This window comes from Moschus berezovskii, chromosome 5 (assembly GCF_049115385.1).
Source record: "Moschus berezovskii isolate FMDL1 chromosome 5, NW_MosBer_1.0, whole genome shotgun sequence".
NCBI classification, from domain to species: domain Eukaryota; kingdom Metazoa; phylum Chordata; class Mammalia; order Artiodactyla; family Moschidae; genus Moschus; species Moschus berezovskii.
Genome location: NC_142464.1, coordinates 32,083,252 through 32,103,706, shown reverse-complemented (window position 1 = coordinate 32,103,706; position 20,455 = coordinate 32,083,252). Strand labels below are relative to the sequence as shown.

The 20,455-nt window shown below is 41.3% G+C and overlaps 1 protein-coding gene across 4 annotated transcripts in view; it reads left to right on the top strand.

The window, feature by feature from the left end:
* The window catches only part of DAPP1 (dual adaptor of phosphotyrosine and 3-phosphoinositides 1), a 57,750-nt gene extending 38,747 nt beyond the window's left edge, over nt 1–19,003 (top strand). Inside the window, exons 4-9 of one of the 4 annotated variants that reach the window (XM_055434663.2) lie at nt 4,267–4,397; nt 9,357–9,404; nt 11,476–11,538; nt 12,224–12,309; nt 16,406–16,475; nt 18,251–19,003. In XM_055434663.2, the coding sequence (XP_055290638.1) occupies nt 4,267–4,397; nt 9,357–9,404; nt 11,476–11,538; nt 12,224–12,309; nt 16,406–16,475; nt 18,251–18,319 (467 nt within the window). In that variant the 3' untranslated portion in view covers nt 18,320–19,003. Of the gene's footprint in view, nt 1–4,266; nt 4,398–9,356; nt 9,405–11,475; nt 11,539–12,223; nt 12,310–16,387; nt 16,476–18,250 lie in introns of all 4 variants that reach the window. The other 3 variants (XM_055434664.2, XM_055434661.2, XM_055434662.2) reach the window with 3 other exon arrangements.
* Nucleotides 19,004–20,455: the final 1,452 nt, after the last annotated feature.

The following is a 20,455-nucleotide window of genomic DNA, read 5'->3' as shown; positions in this document are numbered from 1 at the left end:
AGGGGATGGGATGGTGTTTAGAAAAGAGGAAATCATTGTAGGCCTAGAAGCCATGCCAAGAAGTCCATATATTGGCCTTTCCTTGGCAAAATGGTTGGCTAAGGAGACATGTCTCTCAGGAGACCAGATTTTTATCAGTGGAAGCTAGCATTTTATAAGTAGCTTTTTATTTTCTTCATGACACCATTCAAACTAGCCTCACGCATGGTCTTAGTAGCTAAAATTAATATGTCAGTTCTGCTTTCCTGGTTGACTCAGTATCATTTACCTTAGTTTAGCTATTCATTGATTAAACTTCAGAGGAAGTTTTCAAAATAGAATTTGAGTGCTGCCAGTGGAGATATGGGGCTTCCCTGGTAGCTTAGCTGGTAAAGAAACTGCCTGCAATGCAGGAGACCCCAGTTCAATTCCTGGGTTGGAAAGATCCCCTGGAGGGCATGGCACTCCATGTTACCCACTCCAGTGTTCTTGGACTTCTCTGATGGCTCAGTTGGTAAAGAATCTGCCTATAATGTTCAAGACCTGGGTTCAGTCCCTGGGTTGGGAAAATCCCCTGGAGGGCATGGCAACCCACTCCAGTATTCTTGCCTGGAGAATCCCCATGGACAGAGGAGCCTGGCAGGCCACAGTCCATGGGGTCACAGAGAGTCAGACATGACTAAGCACAGCTCAGTGGAGATTTGGAGAGCTGAACTTGGGTTTGTTGTCCTGTCCTGCCCTTGCCCTGGTCGAGGTAACCGTGGACCTGGAAGCCTGGTTCATTTCATGTTCTTCCCTGCCTTACACCTGAATTACTGTGGCATTTGTTCACTCATTCACTCATTAAGCTTTCCTTATGTCAGAAACTCTATCAGGAGGTAGGAATACAAAGATAAATTTGACACCATACCTGCTCTGAAAGGACTCACAGGGCTTGGAAATGTGTGTGTTGGAAAGGCAATGGCTTTATTGTCCCAAGTGATTACAGCACTGCAGGCTCCAATCAAGGAATGCCGGCAGCCTACAGAAGCTAGAAAAGGCAAGGGAACGGATGGTCTCTGAGAGTCTCCAAAAGGAAAGCAGTTCTGCCAATATCTTCCCTTTAGATTCATGATACCCACTTCAGACTTCTGACCTCCAGAACTGTAGGATAATCAAGTCAAGTTACGTCACCATGTTTGTGATGATTTGTTACAGCAGCAATCAGTTCAGTTCACTTCAGTCGCTCAGTTGTGTCCAGCTGTTTCTGACACCATGAACTACAGCACGCCAGGCCTCCCTGTCCATCACCAACTCCTGGAGTCCACCCAAATCCATGTCCGTTGTGTCAGTAATGCCATCCAACCATCTCATCCTCCATTGTCCCCTTCTCCACCTGCCCTCAATCTTTCCAGCATCAGGGTCTTTTCAAATGAGTCAGCTCTTCGCATCAGGTGGCCAAAGTATTGGAGTTTCAGCTTCAACATCATAGGAAACTAGTATAGGCAAGTATATACCTAGGTGATGCTTCGTTCTATGCAAAAGGACAGAGGATTGACCAGGGGCATCTTTCTAGGGCATCATTTAAAATATTATTTTCATATTAAGCATATGAATAGGATGATAATTTAGCATCAACTTTGAATTTGAATGGCAACCCACTCCAGTTTTCTTGCCTGGAAAATCCCATGGAAAGAGGAGCTTGGCAGTCTGCAGTCCCTGGGGTTGCAAAGAGTCGGACACAACTGAGCGACTTCACTTCACTTGAAGATGAAGCACAAGATTTCACCTTTTTTTTTTCTCTAATTTGTGAGCTGCATTGAGCCCTGAGCTCCGGTCTGCTCCTCTACTGTCAGACGGAAGTGTTCAGAGGCATCTGTCTGAGTGCTATAGTCAGTGACTATCTAGACGACTGCCATTGTTATTCTTAGCACATAGTTACATTTAGGTCTTTTTACCTAATTTTAAAATCCATGTTCCCAAAGATGGCGCTCACTGGCATTGCACTTAAGAATTTAAAAATATATCAGAACGTAGCAACATCTAACATTTTTATAATCCTTTTGCAAGCCCTTCTTTATTTGGTGCTTAAAACAGCTTCATGAAGAAAGGGTAGTCATTCTCACTTGTCAGAGGAAGAGAGTGAAGCTTGGAACAGAATGGCCCCAGCCACTGAGTGGCCACGGTGGCTCTTCCCACAGAGCCGGGGCGGCTGCCGGAGCGTGTTTCTCTCGGGCGGCCCCTGAGTACCCAGTCCCCAATTCAGCAGGCATCTGCTGTGTCACAGCTGCATCCACGCGGCCCTGGACCTGCACAACGGCTGCTCGTGGTTTGGGTTGCTGCTTTCATTATGACTGTAAACCTGTAACCGGCCCCTTGTCCCAATATGACTGGATCTGTTCTCATGAAAGAATCGCCTCAACAAAAAGGGGTGCAGGCAGTGTGCAAGAGCAGGACTAGGCCTTCTGAGAACTGCCATTTGTCACTGTGATCCCGGTGTTCCTGAGATGAGCTGGGTGCAGAGCGAGTAGGAGGCCGCTGTTTGGGGGCCAAGATGAGTGTCCCTTTTCGCTTTCCAGCAGGGCGTTATCCGGGCCCCTGTGTCAGAAGGCACTGTTATGTCTTTGCAGTCAATTCATTATCTATACTCAAACCTCATAGAAAGATTTTGCTTCGTTTGTAGGTTTATCATTATTATTATGGGTTGTTTTTTTTTTAACTGCAGAGGAGGTACTTTCCTTTCCTTGTTGCGTCTTTTTCACTCCAATTCAAAGTCTATACTTTCTATGAGCTCTCTGTCACTCCATCAAAGATTTCCCTGACCTGATATAAATACCACGCTACCCAGACCCCTTTCTCTTTTCACTCTTCATTCTTTCACTTTGCTTTGTTAGGGTTTTCATAACAATTCTCTCACCTGACTTTTCTTTTTTTCCAAAATGTTTCTGTCTCTGCGGCCACGAGAGTGACTGCTACAGCTCCTGGGTCTGCTGCTATATCCCCAGGGCCTGGACAAGTGCCTGGCACTCAGGAAAGCTCAGGAAATATGTGATGAATCAACTACTGAAATCTTTGCATGTCACCCAGGGTCTGGTACAATCCTGGACCTTCTATATGAAAGACCCAAGTGAAATTAAAAAAAAAAACCAAGAAGCCAGAGCAAAGGGGAGAAAACCCTTAACTTACTCTTTTCGTAGTCACTTTCTAGTTTCTGATTGACTGACTAATCAAGCGAAGGGAAGGAGGCAGAAGGGGGAAATATTAGTCCTGAGCTGAAAGCTCTCAGTTCCCAATTCCTGGTCCCCCCAGGCTGGGGGTGAGGTGGGCTTTTTCTGCCTGTACTACCTCCTTCACATGGAAATGAAGGCAATTGCACAGTGGCCTCAGCCTATTCACTTCCTATCCACCAAAGAAAAACAAAGCCTTCTTTTCCTTCAGCTGTCAATGGGGTGGTAGGAGACAGTAGGGAAAATGCTATAAGCTCATATTTTTTAGGTCCACGGATTTGTTACAAGTTGTTCTGAAAATAGTACAAAGAAGAACAGTGGAATAAATCCTTCTATACCTGGTACACTGCGGTTTTGTTTGCACAACTTTTGTAAAGTCCACCTGGAAAACCAACAGTTATTGCTAAGGTCTAAGTCCATGGGATCACTAAGAGTCGGACATGACTGAGTGACTTTACTTTTACTTTTCCCTTTCATGCATTGGAGAAGGAAATGGCAACCCACTCCAGTGTTCTTGCCTGGAGAATCCCAGGCACGGGGGAGCCTAGTGGGCTGCTGTCTATGGGGTCGCACAGAGTTGGACACGACTGATGTGACTTAGCAGCAGCAGCAGCAATGGAGGTTAGTGGTGTTGCCTCCCCTAGGAAAGCATTTCTAAAGCATTCCATAGAACTGCACTTCTTATGCATGATCTTTTTGTCTCTGTGGAACTTTTTATACCTTGCCACCTACAGACATCTCTCCTAGAAAGCAGAGTTACCACATGGACACCCAGCATGCTTGGTTCACACTGCCGACGGTGATCTCATCACCCTCTTCAGTCAAATGACTATATTCATGGCTAATTCTGTCCCAGACTAGGAGGGCAGAAATTATCTCATAATGCTTTATATCTCCAGTGTCCAGTTTAAGAGCCTGGAATGTAGTTTGTACTCGATAAATGTTGAGACAATGAGTCAGTGAATCCATGAAAAACAAGAAACTTTATGATCCAGGCACAGTGATCTGGTGTTAGCATTTGGACTCTCTTTCTGGGGGTTATATTTGACCTTTTTTTTTTTTTTTTTTTGTCTACGTTCAGGCACTCTGATTGTTCTGAAACACCCCTATCCCAAAAAAGTGGAAGAACCATCCATTTATGAATCCGTCCGGGTTCATACAGCAATGCAGACGGGAAGATCAGAAAATGACCTGGTGCCCACTGCGCCTTCTGTAAGTGGCCATCCATCTGCCCACCGGGCTCACTGTCTAAAAGCAATAACATGCAATAAGTTACACACATTTTACAGTACTTTTATTTACATAAAATTCTACCTTGGGATATAAAACTGGAAAAGGAACGTAATCTAAGCCTATGGCTCATCTGGTCCAGGGTAAATTGTAAAAAAAAAAAAATTACAATGCGATAGTGATAGGATTTTAAAGACCAGAAACGGCACTTAAATCCTGTCCTTACTTCACCAAACAAGTTCATGGCAGACTGTGCGGAAGATGCTTATGGTCACACAGTTGTCTAAACGGTTATTCTACAAACTCATTAAATTTTTTAAAAAAGTTCTTTTACATTTCAACTTTCTCTGGAAGAAAAAGATTCTCCACCTTTACTCTAAATCAGGATATTATTTTTTCCCCTGGCCTTTTTATTACTTATGCTTTTCCTTCACTGAATGAAGAAGACATTTGGACTCCTTTGCGGCATGTGAGCCACTGTTCACTTTCAGTGCAATGGGGGCTTTCATTGCTCTCCTTGGAGTCCACTGACGTTTGTTCTGTGAGTTGTGACCCTGAAAAGATTTCTCTCCAGCACCTTCTTCCCTTCACTGTGCCAGGGCGTCCTGATTCTCTTCCTCTTTCTCATTGGCTGCATGCTCTCCTATAAGGTATGTGGCTGTGTCCTCATGATAAAGAGGATCACACCTAAATGAAACGTCAAGCACTAGTTCTAGATAGCAGTCATTATACTTAACGATATTTAGCTACAGATTAAATAAAAACATGCATGGCCTTTTTGTCTCCGCGGCCGTACTTCTTCTACCCTGACACCAGAGACATCTCTCCTGAGAAGCAGATTTACCGTGACTTCCAGCTTAACAGCTTTCGGTGGATGCCCACTGTCTTCACCCGCCTGGATCCTGCTCTTCTCCCTGGCCTGCCCTTATGCTTCTCCCACATTAACGCTGGAGGACCCCGCGTTTCTGAATGCTCCTCCTCTCCTCCCTGCATCTGAAAGCCTGCCAACATCTCTACTGTTCCCTCATCCTTAGAAGCTTGCCTCTGGGATCAGTCTCTTCCAGAAAGCCTTCTTGACCCCTTCTGGCTTCCTCTAACACCCCGTCCTCTGTGCACGCTCTGCTCACCTTTATCCTAGACTCATCGGACAGGAGACTGCCTACCTGCATGGAGTCCGCCTTCCCAGGAGCCTGAGACTTTTCCCGGAACTGGTATCATAATCAGTAGCTTTATAGGCTAATCAGGTTCACGACACATTACATTGTTACTACGCTGCCTCCATTCAAAAACAAAAATTCTGGAAATTGACTGAGGAAGATGTTTTAGCTTTGTTACAAAGGGAAGTAGAAGACCTCTGAACTAGAGAAACTTACGAATGCAAGATAGTAAATAGCCTCAAGTCAAAACAGACCAGAGAACACATCAAGATCTAACCAAGTCTTTGTTTTCTGGTCGACTGTGGTCTTCCTGGCCTTCGTCTTTACCATCCTACCCCACCACCAATCACTTCACCATCATTTTCATTTGTACTCTCAGTTTTACTTTACATCCTTCTCTGTTCAGTTCAGTTCAGCCGCTCAGTCGTGTCCGACTCTTTGCGACCCCATGGATTGCAGCACGCCAGGCCTCCCTGTCCATCGCCAACTCCCGGAGTTCACGCAAACTCATATCTTCCCCTAAAGATCTCCACTCAAGGTCGATCAAGCCAGACCGCACTGCGTGCGCCCTTTTTCAGTAGTAGAATGCAGATAAGACCGAACTTGTGGAGTCGGTGTGAGCATGAGACAGGGGGCATACTTAGGTAGAAACAACCTTCTTGGGATCACATTCTGCAAGCTTTATTGCTTGCCTTCTTTGCCCACTCCAGGTGTCAGGTGGATTCACCTGCCCAAGTATCCAGCAATGACCATATGCAGAAGGTTCTGCATAACGGCATTTTAAAAACAGTGGTGAATTCCCTGGGGGTCCAGTAGCTTGGGGGTTCAGTAGTTAGGACTCAGCCGTTTTCACTGCCCAGGCTGGGTTCAATCCCTGATCAAGCAACTAAGATTCTGCAAGCCAGGGACAAGGCCAAAATTAACTAATTAAAAAAACCGAAACAATGGTGAGTGGATAAGTTGAAAATGTCTTCACTCACACTGTATAATGAGGAGGCCATGATATTTATTGTGCATTGATATGGACAGAAAACTAGAAAGGTTTTCTAGTGGATTCTTGTGTCATAGTACTCCTCACCACGGAATGAATGGACCAGCCAGCTGGGGAACAGTTACCCTCTTATCAGGGGCTCTCCTCCCCTAGCTGAACACAGGAGTTCACAGCTTTGATTGAGGGCTTCTGGGCTTTTGCCTTCTCTGGTGGAGATGCCCTTCTTGCACAAGCACTAGCAGTGGAGGAAGGGGATTAAGTACTATTTACAGGAAAAAGAACTTCTTGCTTGAAGTGAAAATGAAAATAGGTGTCCTATTGCCCAGAAATGTAGATGCTTCTGTAAAACTGTTTACCATCTTTTGGCAACTGCATTTGGGGAAGTGATTGTTTATATATTTCATACACAACATAGGATTGGGCATCTGAGATAGGATGAATTTAATTAATTCATTTGCTTAGCAAACTTTTTAAAAAAGTGCCTACAATGCCCCAAGGACTGTTTTAAGCACTGGAGGGTTGGCAATAAATTAGGCAAATGCTCTGCCCTCATTGAGCTCACACTGTAGTAGGGGGATCATGACAATCATCAACAGAAGAATAAAAACCCAGATTCTAATAGGACATTTGCCTGCAGGACCACCCAGAGACATTCATATTAGGAAATTAACGTTGATACAGTGCCACACTCCCATCCGCAGATCTCATTTAGGCGTCAGTCAACAGTTTTCTTAGTAAGGCGCCTTAGAGCATAAGGATGCAATCCAAAACCACAAGTTGCCTTTATCTGTCCTGCCTCTTAAGTAGGCTTCATTCTGGAACACTTCCTCAGTTTATCCCACCTGATGGCTTTGGACTAAAATTAAGGCAGGCAGGGCTTCCCACGTGATGGTGCTAGTGGTAAAGAACTTGTCTGACTATGCAGGAGACAGAAGAGATGCTGCTTCGATCCCTAAATCAGAGAAGATCCCCCAGAGTAGGAGATGGCTACTCACTCCAGTATTCTTGCCTGGAAAATTCCATGGACAGAGGAGCCTGGAGGGCTACAGTCCATAGGGCTGCAAAGAGTTGGACATGACTGGCATGAACACACACAAGGTAGGCAGATAGGAAGGATGATAGGCAGGCTAATGCTTTAATTTTAAAATATTTAGGTTGTTTCCAATTTGGGGCTCTCTCTTCTTCTAGATGAGAAGACTTAAAAAATAAATCTGCTGCTATGTTTATTTTCCTTTCTTACCTCCTGAGACCATGAATAAAATTGGTATTCTCAGCTCTTTTCTCTGCAGCCTTCCACTTATCTATCAAATCCTTAGAAAAATACTAGATTTATCATATATTGTTTGGATGGAGGTAAGATGGAGTCAGTAGCATGATTTCTTAGTGTGATTTCAATTCTATCAGTATCTTCTACAAAATAACTTATCTTTATTTTGCCTCTGTAGACTCAATAATCCAAAATGGTAAATTTTTTGTTTCCATAATATAATATCCAAACTCAATTCAGTCAGTTCAATTTCTTTTAATGTCAGAATGAATCAAATTGATTATTCAATATCAAATTCACCAATGCTATTAACCATTATTTAAATGAATACCTGGGAATTTGATTGTTACTTCAATGCCCTAAGAATTTTAAAGGAAGTGGTCATAGTCATATGTTATTTCTGGCTTTAAATCTTTATTTTGATGGTTGCTGTTCCTCTTTTCCTTTGGTAGGGAGAATTCATCTCAGGAACAAATACTGTGGAAACTCCCATGAAAAAACATTGACATCAACCAAATCATTTCCCAATTTTTATTCATTTTTTTTCTTACTAATATAAGATGTATTATGACATCATAGAACAAAATAGACTGCCACGAATCTAATTTCTTCAGGAATGTACGAATTTTGAAATTTTTTCACCTAAGGGTCCTAGCTTTATGCAAATTGCTATTCATACTGTTCCCCACCATTCCTTATACTTCATAGGTGCCAGCTATGTGTCGTGTTGTTACCCTTGAATTATTGATAGGTGAAATTAAAGAAATGACTCATTCTCACTTTAAATCCCTTCTGGATGAATCAAGTCTAAATAGATATGCACTCTTGAGTCTATCCCATGGAATATAGGTCTCAGGAGATAGTCTGTGGAAAAACAAAGGGGTGGGGTTGTAGAATTATATGATAAATTGTAGAAAATGTGATTTCTAATTCACAAAGCAGTTTAGCAGACTACAGACTGGGAAGTACAGAAATCCCTCTTCTTTGCTTTATCCAAAGTTGCCCATGTATTGACCTTATGGCAGTGTGTGTGGCCATGTTTATGTGCGTAACACCCCAGCAACAATCCAAGCAGCTGGGATGCACAGATGCCCTTTGCCTAGTGCTGCTGCTGCTGCTGCTAAGTCACTTCAGTCGTGTCCGACTCTGTGCAACTCCATAGACGGCAACTCACCAGGCTTCCCCGTGCCTGGGATTCTCCAGACAAGAATACTGGAGTGGGTTGCCCAATGCAGGCTCTTATAATTGGTATAACTTATATAACCTGGTTGACTGCAAAGTGCTAACTCACGTTAGAGGAGAATCTGTGCACTGTTCTCTGTTGCTGCAAAATCACACCGGACAATCTGGTGTGAAAACAGACTTTACCACACGGGAAGGATTTTCAAGTGCCTCGATGAAGAAGGAAAGGCAATTATTTAAAGATCAAAGGCAAATTCTTGTTTCATTTTAAAATAGGACATAAATAGACAAAATTCAAGTTGTGACAGTTCTGGACTTCACTTGAGTGTTTCTTTCTTTTTCAGCTGGGCACCAAAGAAGGCTACCTCACCAAACAGGGTGGTCTGGTCAAGGTAAGGAAGCCCATGGCCTCCAGCATCAGCCACAAAGAGAGAGAACGCATCCTGGGGGCTTGGTCCTCATTTTGACTTTTAAAAAGCAGAACTACCTACTCATTTTGACCCAGTTATAACGTTTGCCTGTTTACAAAATTCATCTTGATGGCTAATGTTAGTTAAAATTCTATAAAATCACTTGACTATTCTTTGGTAAAGTGACATGTATGAAAATAGCCTACCTATCATTAATACTCAAAACTTAAAATCCTCTTGATGCAATAATTGAGGCTTAAAGTAGCAAACTAGCTCTGCTGCTGCTGCTGCTGCTAAGTTACTTCAGTCATGTCCGACCCTGTGCGACCCCATAGACAGCAGCCCACCAGGCTCCCCCGTCCCTGGGATTCTCCAGGCAAGAACACTGGAGTGGGTTGCCATTTCCTTCTCCTCTAGCACATATCTTTTTTTATTCAATAATTTTTTTACCATATTAATCATTTTTTAAACCTTTAATTTTGTATTGGGATATAGCCAATTAACAATGTTATGGTAGTCTCAGGTGAACAGCGAAGGAACTCAGCCATTCATATACATGTATCTATTCTCCCACAAACTCCCCTCCCATCCACGCTGTTATATAACATTGAGCAGAGTTCCATGTCTAGTACATACCTTTGCTTTCTAAGATTGTTTTTTAGTAAAAAAAAGTCAAAATTTTATGAAATGTTTACCTAACAGTAGACAAAAAAACAAACAAAAAAAAACCCAACCATCTCACTAGTACTAATGTAACTATCTTATAAAATCCCAAAGAAAACAAAATTTTGGACCTTACTAGTTGGGAGGTATCCAACTGTTTTCTGTTTATGTGACTGTACCTTTCAGTTCAGTTCAGTTCAGTTCAGTCACTCAGTCATGTCCGACTCTTTGTGACCCCATGGATTGCAGCACGCCAGGCCTCCCTGTCCATCACCAACTCCCGGAGTTCACTCAAACTCATGTCCATAGAGTCAGTGATGCCATCCAGCCATCTCATTCTTGGTCGTCCCCTTCTCCTCCCGCCCCCAACCTTTCCCAGCATCAGAGTCTTTTCCAGTGAGTCAGCTCGTCGCATGAGGTGGCCAAAGTATTGGAGTTTCAGCTTTAGCATCACTCCTTCCAATGAACACCCAGGATTGATCTCCTCTAGAATGGACTGGTTGGATCTCCTTAAAGTTACTCAATTTCATGTTCGTGGGCTGAGAAGACCTTCATGGAGTGTCTGTTCTTTCTCATTTAAAGTATCAGGGCACTGAATCTCTCAAGGGTACTGGACTGCTTGAATTTAACCTAAATATTTAGTTATTTTGTCCTGACTCAAGTGGATTATTCCTGGGAGGAGGAAATATTCATGTTCATAGCATTATTTTTAAATCCACTGTTAGTTCCTTTAATTGGGAACATTGCCACCAAAGATGATGAGCATTCAGTTAGTACTGAAGAAGGAGACCAAAAAAAAAAAAAAAAAAGAGAGAGAGACAGAGGCTAACAAGACAGTGGGTAACATCTTTCCACCAATGCCCTGGAATTTCTAGGCAAGGTTTAGAACAGCATGTGGTTTGAGATTCCTAAACCTCAGTTTGTTTGTTTGTAAAACAAGAATAATAATATTTGGTATTGTGTAAGGATTGTCTATAATGTATATAAACCTCCAAGGATGGTATGAAGTTTTCAATAGATGCTCAAAAATTATATCTATTCTTACCATAGTTTAAGATTATTAAGTCTTACTAAGATGGAAATGTTAGTGGTTTATTGTAATGCAAGTCACCTTAAATATTTACAATAGGTTATTTCTTTTTACTTGCTTAAAAATGTTAATGATATCTTTGCTTCTGTAATGAGCTTAAGGCATGGAATCATTTTAATTTTTTAAACTTTAAAATTTTAAGGTTCAGTTTGAAAGTTTTTTTTTTTTCTCAGAAATAACACCACGAGAATATTTCATTGTATCTAATCTTTTAGGTACTTTTACAACAAAAGGAAATTATACGGTCCAAGTATTATAGTCGTGTATGCGAAGCCTACATGTTTCATTTTTTTTTTCCAGACCTGGAAAACGAGGTGGTTTACTTTGCACAGGAATGAACTGAAATACTTCAAAGACCAGATGGTAAGAAACATGATCATATATTTTCCCTTTAAAAATGAGCTCTCTAAATGAAAGGAATATCTGCCTTTAAAATCCCTGAAAGTTATAAGAAACATCCTATAAATGACTGGAGATGAGAGTTCTCGATTCCTGATATGAGCAAAGCTTTCTTGCATAAATGAGACGTGTATAGCAGACACTGTTCTGTCTGGCTAACCTCTAGCTCTCTGGGCGTGCCACCCCCTCTGTTTAGAGCATGGAATTGTTCCCTTACCACATTGGGTGGACTGACTCTGTAGCAGTGTCCTCCTCTATTAAAAATATGTCCATTTATCAGGTCTAACTCATTAAGCAAATTTAAAATTATTTCGTCTCTTCTCATTTTTCCTACACAAAATTTCTGAGAAAGTGGATGTCTAAAAACACGGGAGAAAAATGACTCCCTTCCACGTGTTAAAAATCCTTCTCCAGCAAACTTGAATTGACAACAAAAGTATCTTCCTAATGTCCAATTTCTTGAAAAGCCAATCCCCAGACAAGCATGTGGCTTCCCTTAGGAAGTTTTTCTATTATCAATTCCTGTAGTGGAAGTAAAGTTAACAGTCACTCATAGTGGAAACTTGTTTGGGGAATCAGTGATGAACAGATTTGTGTGTGTATGTGTGTGTGTGTTTTATGATGACATAGTTTGTCCTTTTGTTTTAAGTCACCAGAACCGATTCGGATCCTAGATTTGACTGAATGTTCAGCTGTGCAATTTGATTATTCACAGGAAAGGGTAAACTGCTTTTGGTAAGTTGTTTTATAGAGGAAATGTTTTTTAAAATCTTCTTGCCAGACACTTATTTTAGCAGAATAAAAAATTGTATGTCTAATGTATACAGATGTTTTGATCTGAGGCTGTAAATGCATATTAGGAGCCCTTTCAGCTGAATGTAACATAAAATCTTATTTGTTGTTGTTTAGTTGCTAAGTTGGGCTTCCTAGGTGGCACAGTGGTAAAGAATCTCCCTGCCATACAGGAGAAGTAAGAGACTGGGGTTCAATCCCTCGGTTGGGAAAATCATGAAGTTGTATCTGATTCTTTTGTGACCCCATGGACTGTACCTGGCAGGCTCCTCTATCCATGGGATTTCCCAAGCAAGAATACTGGAGGGCGTTGCTATTCCCTTCTCCAGGGTATCTTCACAGCCCAGGGATCAAATCCACATCTCCTGCATTGGCAGGCAGATTCTCTACTACTGAGCCATGTGGAAGCCCTATACTCATTTAAAGTGGTGCAAACAAATAAGCAGTTCTGCTGGGTTTGCTTCTTCACGTCGTACACTGCAACAAGTATACTGCACATGACAGGATGCCAGTCACGTGTCAGACAGCTTCCATTCCTTTGAGATGTTCTATTCAATTTTAGTTATAACTTTGTTGACTCCAAGAATGAGTGATTTGTGTAACTATGACAACTCTTGCAGATGGCACAAAAGTGTTTTATTCTAACACTATCAGTGTATCATGATAATTTTCTAACTGGGAGGAGTAAAGTGTCTTGAGAAAAAAGTGTTTTATTTCCCACCAACATTTATTTTAAAGTTTTTAAACATATAAAATTTAAATAAACAGACTTACATGGACCTCTGCTCAATGTTATGTGCCAGCCTGGATGGGAGAGGGGTTTGGGGAAGAATGGATATATGTACATATATGACTGAGTCTCTTTGCTCTTCATCTGAAACTATTATAAAATTGTTAATCAGCTATCAGTCAGTTCAGTTCAGTTGCTCAGTCGTGTCCGACTCTCCGCGACCCCATGAATCACAGCACGCCAGGCCTCCCTGTCCATCACCAACTCCCGGAGTACACTCAAACTCATGTCCACAGAGTCGGTGATGCCATCCAGCCATCTCATTCTCCGTCGTCCCCTTCTCCTCCCGCCCCCAACCTTTCCCAGCATCAGAGTCTTTTCCAGTGAGTCAACTCGTCGCATGAGGTGGCCAAAGTATTGCAGTTTCAGCTTTAGCATCAGTCCCTCCAATGAACATCCAGGATTGATCTCCTTTAGAATGGACTGGTTGGATCTCCTTGCAGTATAAGGGACTCTCAAGAGTCTTCTCCAACACCACAGTTCAAAAGCATCGATTCTTCGGCGATCAGCCTTCTTCACAGTCCAACTCTCACATCCATACATGACCACGGGAAAAACCATTGCCTTGACTAGACGGACCTTTGTTGGCAAAGTAATGTCTCTGCTTTTTAATATACTATCAAGGTTGGTCATAACTTTCCTTCCAAGGAGCAAGCGTCTTTTAATTTCATGGCTGCAATCAGCATCTGCAGTGATTTTGGAGCCCAAAAAAACAAAGTCTGACACTGTTTCCACTGTTTTTCCATCTATTTCCCATGAAGTGATGGGGCCAGATGCCATGATCTTTGTTTTCTGAATGTTGAGCTTCAAGCCAACCTTTTCACTCTCCTCTTTCACTTTCATCAAGAGGCTTACTCCAATACAAAAGAAAAAAATTTGAAAAAAAAGAATAAAAAAAGTTGAAAGACTTATATACCCATATACCCTTCACCTGGATGCATCAATCATTAACATTTTGCATATTTGCTTTATCTCTATCTATTCACTTTCTTTTGTTGAACCAATTGAAAGTAAGTTGCAGACATCATGGCACTTTCCCCGTGAATATTTAAATTTGTATCTACTAAGAATAAAAATAGCACCTATAGAACAATATCATTGTCCCATCTAAGAAAATTAACATCAACTATTGTTAATTGGGCTTCCCTGGCGGCTCAGAGGTTAAAGCGACTGCCCGCAATGCGGGAGACCTGGTTTCGATCCCTGGGTCAGGAAGATCCTCTGGAGAAGGAAATGGCAACCCACTCCAGTATTCTTACCTGGAGAATCCCGTGGATGGAGGAGCCTGGTAGGCTACAGTCCATGGGGTCGCAAAGAGTCTGTCACTGAGTGACTTCACTTTGAGGCTTTCACTTCACTTATTGTTAATTAATGATTGAATAGTATCAGCTAATGATGGAAATCTTTTTTAAGTTCACATAAAGATACCGTTCACACTAACAGGGGTTTATATTTCTCGTATGACAAGCAATCGGGAGGCAGGCAACTACACTGACACGGTCCTGTCCAATGTCTATATAATTCTTCTGGTCTTTTCCTCATGCTTACTTCTTCAGGGTCCAAGAGAGCTAGTCCAGCTGTAGGTCTCATATTTTCATGTAAGCCATGAAGAAAGATGCTGGGATGGGATGAGCCAGGTCTGCCCTTTTTATCAGGAAAGCAGACATTTTCTCAGAAACTCGTCTATCATATTTTCCCTCCTATCACATTGGCCAAGACTGCAGTCAGGAGCAAGGGAAGCTAGAAAAGTGTACTATGATCATGATTGGGCTTCCCAGGTGGCTCAAGTAGTAAAGAATCTGCCTGCCAATGCAGGAGACACAGGTTCAATTCCTGACTCGTGATGATCCCCTGGAGGAGGGCGCAGCAACTCTTTCCAGTATTCTTGCCTGGAGAATCCCATGGACAGAGGAGCCTGGCAGGCTGCAGTCCATGGGGTTGCAAAGAGTTGGAAATGACTGAGTGAGCATGCACACATGATTATAATTGGCTCCAACTAATCGTAATTTATTGCCTGGGGTTCTGTTAGCAAGAAGAAAGGAAAAATGATCTGTATTAACAGGTAATTAATCATGTCTCTCACAAGGAGTGCCAAACAATGACAATTCCAGCAATCAGTTTTGTACAGTGTGTGCCCAATATCACACCCCCTCCCCGATGTCCCTTGTCTACTAATTGCCCAACTGGACTTCACATCAAGTTTTACCTTTCATACACAGAGACTTACCTCTTGTCTATTCAACATTATTTACTGGTGTAAACAAGATATGTCCCTTTCGTTTTAGGGTATAGAAACCCTTATGGTTTCAGTTCAAGGCTCTTTTTTTTTTTTCATGAAAAGGACAAAAATTTTTTTTTAGTGTTTTGTGTCTCAACTGTTAGGACAGGAAGTATGGGCAAGATATAAATCAGATGATTTTTTAAGTTAATTAATTAATTATGCTGCATCAGGTCTTATTTATGGCATGTGGGATCTTTTAGCTGCAGTGTTCGAACTCTTAGTTGCAGCATGTGGGATTGAACCTGGGCCCCCTGCTTTGGGAGCTGGGAGTTTTAGCCACTGGACCACCAGGGAAGTCCATGAGTCAAATGATTTTGACTCTATAACCCAAGACACAGTCAAAGGAGTTAATTCTATTCCTAGAACAGTCTTTCATGCCAGTAGGCAAGTTTGTCTTCCCTTCAGCAAAGATTAACTCATGGCAAGAAGGAGGCAAAGTGAATAGTTGAAGAGATTTGTTGTCTCCTTTCCTGCTCTGAAAAGTTAAAACTGCCTTCAGCCACAGAGGCCACTGTCTTCCTTGTTGCAGCCAGGTAACACAAATGAATTCCTTCAGCAAACTCTTTTATTTGTGTTGCTTGCTCTTTGAATCGTAGCACAAGTTCTGAGTCATTTAACAAATCAGAGGAATAAACACATGTGTGTATTCAGCCTAGATCATGAACAATAAAAGGATCTGGGTTTGACCTGGACCTCTTCCCCACCTCCATCCCACCGTTTGGACTCATTAAAATATACAAATCTGCCTGTAAAAATAATAATGTGAATCTTCAACACCCTCAACATTTCTGCAGTTTGCCAGCAGGACTAGCTCTATATGTACCATCTCCTGAGGTTCTTACCCAGGTTCTATGTCAATTCTTTTTCCACTTGGAATACTTTAATGAGTGCTCAACTAATAGATGTTCAACTGTCTGGAATATCTTGCATTCTTTCTTTTGTCTTATCAGCTTAGTATTTCCATTCAGGACATTTTACCTCTGTGCAAAGACAGGAGTAGAAGCTGATGAGTGGATCAAGATATTACGCTGGAAGTTGGTGAGTTATTCGTGTCTTTGAATGCCTAGTACTCCCAAATCACATGTTGATTATTTCAAACTTATTTCTATTGGAAGAGTCAAGGTGTTAGAGTCCGGAGTCGCCCTTCCCTCAAAGGAACAGAGGACACTCACGATAATGCAAGACACACTGCAAGGTTTATTTCCAGCTAGCTGGGGTCCAAGTGTCTGCCCAACGCAGCGGGTTTCAACAAGGACCCTGAGCACTCAGAGCCAAGGGGTTATATAGCATTTTCAAATCATAATATTTCTAAATTACCTAACTCACAGGAATTTTCCACACACACACACACACAGCTGTGCATATCTCTATCCTGGTGTCTTAACGAGATAAACTTATCAGACCTGTTTACCTAATTTTCAGTATCGCAGCCGCCCACATTCTTGGTACTTAAGATTAACTCGTCTCCCAGGTTTTATCTAGTTCTTCTTCCCTCAAGTCACATACTCAGTAAAAATGGTTTTTCCGGCCTCAAGATGGCCGTTCTTATGCTAACCCATTCTTACAAAGGAACCCCTGAAAACCTACGGGAAATCGACATGCAGGCTTGTGGAAGAGTCTGTTCATTCTTCTCGAACATGGAAGGGTTGAGGAAAGGAGTAAAGAGAGACGAATGAGGCTGCACTGGGGTCTCATTGCCAGAGCCGAGCCTAGGGTCTGTCAGACTTCTGATGTCTATCAGGCTTCTGTTAGTGTGTGGGTGGTCCAAGTTGTCCTGGGGGAGGACACGTGGTACCAGAAGGACAGATAGAGGAACGCTGACATAACTCTATAGCAGAAAATCGTTTTATATTGTCAGAGAAGGTGGGCTTGCCAGAAAGACTTAGCTTAGTGTCCTGTATAATCATTACTTTGTGCAGGTCAAGGACAAAAGTTATTTTAATTTATCTGCTTTCCATATACCTCCCGGGAGGAAGACAAAGTGCTTATAAGAACATACTAGTCTCAAGCAATTTCTGTGCATGTGTGTGTTTGCAAGACAGTGAGTTGTTAGCCAAAAACTTGTCAAAGCTTTCTCAAATTTCATATAAATACCATCTTGAATCCCTTGATGTTTTCAGCTGTAGACAGTAATCTCCAATTTTCAAAATGAAATTAGCTTATAGTTAGAATCTTACTGAATAGTCCTTTCTAAATACTAGGATTTTTGCTTTTGGTTGTCTTTTCAGTTTTAGATCCAAAGAACTATAGCCTTCCCTTTGAGATGGTTCCAATGTATTTGACATTCAGTGGGGAAATACTTTGCATATGAAGTCTTTGCTCGAATATGAATTATTTTTTATTGTTTCTGTTTCATAACTTTGAAAGTGACATATAATCATTATAGAAAATTTAAAGTAAAAACATCAAATGAACATTTCAGATTTCTCCCTTTGCATATAAACATTTAAAACAAAATTTAATCATTCTGTAGTGTTCTTCATCTGCTCACTTAACAATATATCATGAACATTTCCCCCATATCAATAAATTTAGATTTATATCTTCATTTTGATTCATTAAATACTGTTGCTATTACTAAAAGTGCTAGGACAGTTCCCAATTTGTGCATGTTTTAGCAACCACTTTATAGTATCTCTCCTGAGAAAAAAACAGAAAACAAGAATAAAACTTGGGGAAGAGGGTATATGATAATTACGTGTTGCATAGTTTTCTTACCAGTCAGCATTTCGTATTTAATATTTGTTAAAAGTCAAAGTTTGTTATCTTAAAGTTGCTCAATAGTCCATACAGGTGAGTGTGCTTTCTTACAGTCTCAAATAAGAAAACAGCTCGATCAAGGGGATGGCACAGTCCGATCTCGGTCATTCATCTTTCAATAGACAGATCTCCCTTGGTGAGGGAGACCCTGACTGAGGAGCAGGGTGGAATGCTCCCAATGCTGGGATCCATGGCACGCTTCATATGAAAACTGACTGAGGGTTTTTCTGTAGAAACAAATCAAAAGCAGATGCAGATTTGGACCGTTGAGAAGACACCACGTTTGCTGACTCGTGGAAAACTGCTGCCCTTCAGGATCCTGCCATCTCCCTGAGACTACCGAAGCATCCTCATTCTGATGGGGATGGACAGACCACTGCAACCAGGCATGCTGGCTCTTAGAACACACAGTAGGAGATGGTTCTGTATTCCCTCATTGTTGTCCCCAAGCTGGTTGACATTAGTTACCCGGAGTCCCACTCTGCATCATAGTCAGCTCATCTGAGTTCCAGATTGTGCTATTAACCAGGAAGAAAATGGCTATGTATGTAGCCTGAAGCTTAAGATTGCTTCTTCAGAAAGTATATTGGGATAGCAAATGTCCAAGACTGGTGAGAGGGTGGTGTTTTTGTTTTTAATTTTTTCCCTAATTTATACAAAAAACAAAGCAATTTCCAAAACAAAAATGGAAAATATTTGTAATATTTATTTTCTCTTTGTAAACAGCTCAGATATCTACTGGGTCCTGTCTTCCCTTCTAATGATAAACCCATGAGAACCAAATCTCCTGTGGGCTATGAGGCAGAATGATAAAGATAATAGCAGGTACAATCTTAAAAAGTCACCTCTTTTAGTCATTTTTGGGGAAACGTTATAAAGAATGAGAAAACAAACAAAGGAAGAGTGATAAAGTCGTAGGTAATTTCTAGTTTAACAATAATAATCATGATAATTATTATTGTAACAGTAAGAGAGGACTTGTAAGCACTAAGTTATCTTCATCCCACACTTCTCAAACAGCCTGAAAGAGACTTCTCAAGGAGAGTGTGTTGTAACAATGCCTTCCAAAAAGTGAGTGGTAGTTACTGCCCCAATAGAAATAAGATGTATCCTGCACTGCACGGAGCATCCTATGCCTTATTCAAGAGCAACTTCTTTTGCCTACTGAGGGAGCAACACTAATCCACACACGGAGTGTAATGATGTGTCTGTTACACAGCATTTTCAAGCCAGAATAAGGGGGTTGAAATTGAGAGATAGGATACCATCATCCCAGAGCTCCTGAGTAGATTCTAATTCCCTCTAAATCTTTGTTAATAATGTTTTAATAGGCTGAAGTTTGAAGGGAGATGAAAGTGTAGGAAGAAACCAAATAAAACTGTTGTGGGGCAAAGCTAATAATATGACATTGCTCTTGCAGTCCAAAGGGTAACTTTGTTGACTGAATACATTTCTTCTGTTATTTGAACATCTAAGACTCAAAAATTACATTTTACGTGTTTCAACAAGGTTTTCAATGTATTTTGTAATGTTTGTATCATATGAGATGAAGCAAATGTCAAGTTAAAATGTATTGTCAGGTTTGCAAAGTAAGAAGTTAGACATAAATGTTCACCGAGATGTAGTTTCATGTTTTGTTTTTTAGATCCAGAAGTGTTTGTGTAGGTAGCATTGTTTCTATTTTTTGTAAAATATGTTGTTTATTTATATCCTTTGGTTTTATCAAAAAGAGCATGATTTTGCTGTGTCTGTAATATTTTGCTATTAAAGTGTTTTTAGTATTTAAAAGGAATACAATTGATTAATATCATAAATAGCAATGAAGAATCCACTTTGGTTAGACTACAAGTTACTAAGGATTGAAAGATTCAGAGTTGAAGAAATAGTCCCCGTCCTCAAGGAGTTTTTAGTTGAATATGGGCAAGATACGAAATACATGCATAATAATGCATAAAAGCAAACACGATAAATGCTGAAAGTGAGGCAAAGCTAGATGATGGGGTGTGCTTTTGCAGGCCTGTTGTTGTTCAGTCACTAAGTCATGTCTGACTCTTTGAGACCCCATGGACTGCAGCACGCCAGGCTTCCCTGTCCTTCACCATCTTCGGGATCTTGCTCAAACTCCTGTCCATTGAGTCAGTGATGCCATCCAACCATCTCATCCTCTGTCGTCCCCTTCTCCTCCTGCCTTCTATCTTTCCCAGCATCAGGGTCTTTTCCAATGAGTCAGCTCTTTGCATCAGATGTTCAAAGAATTA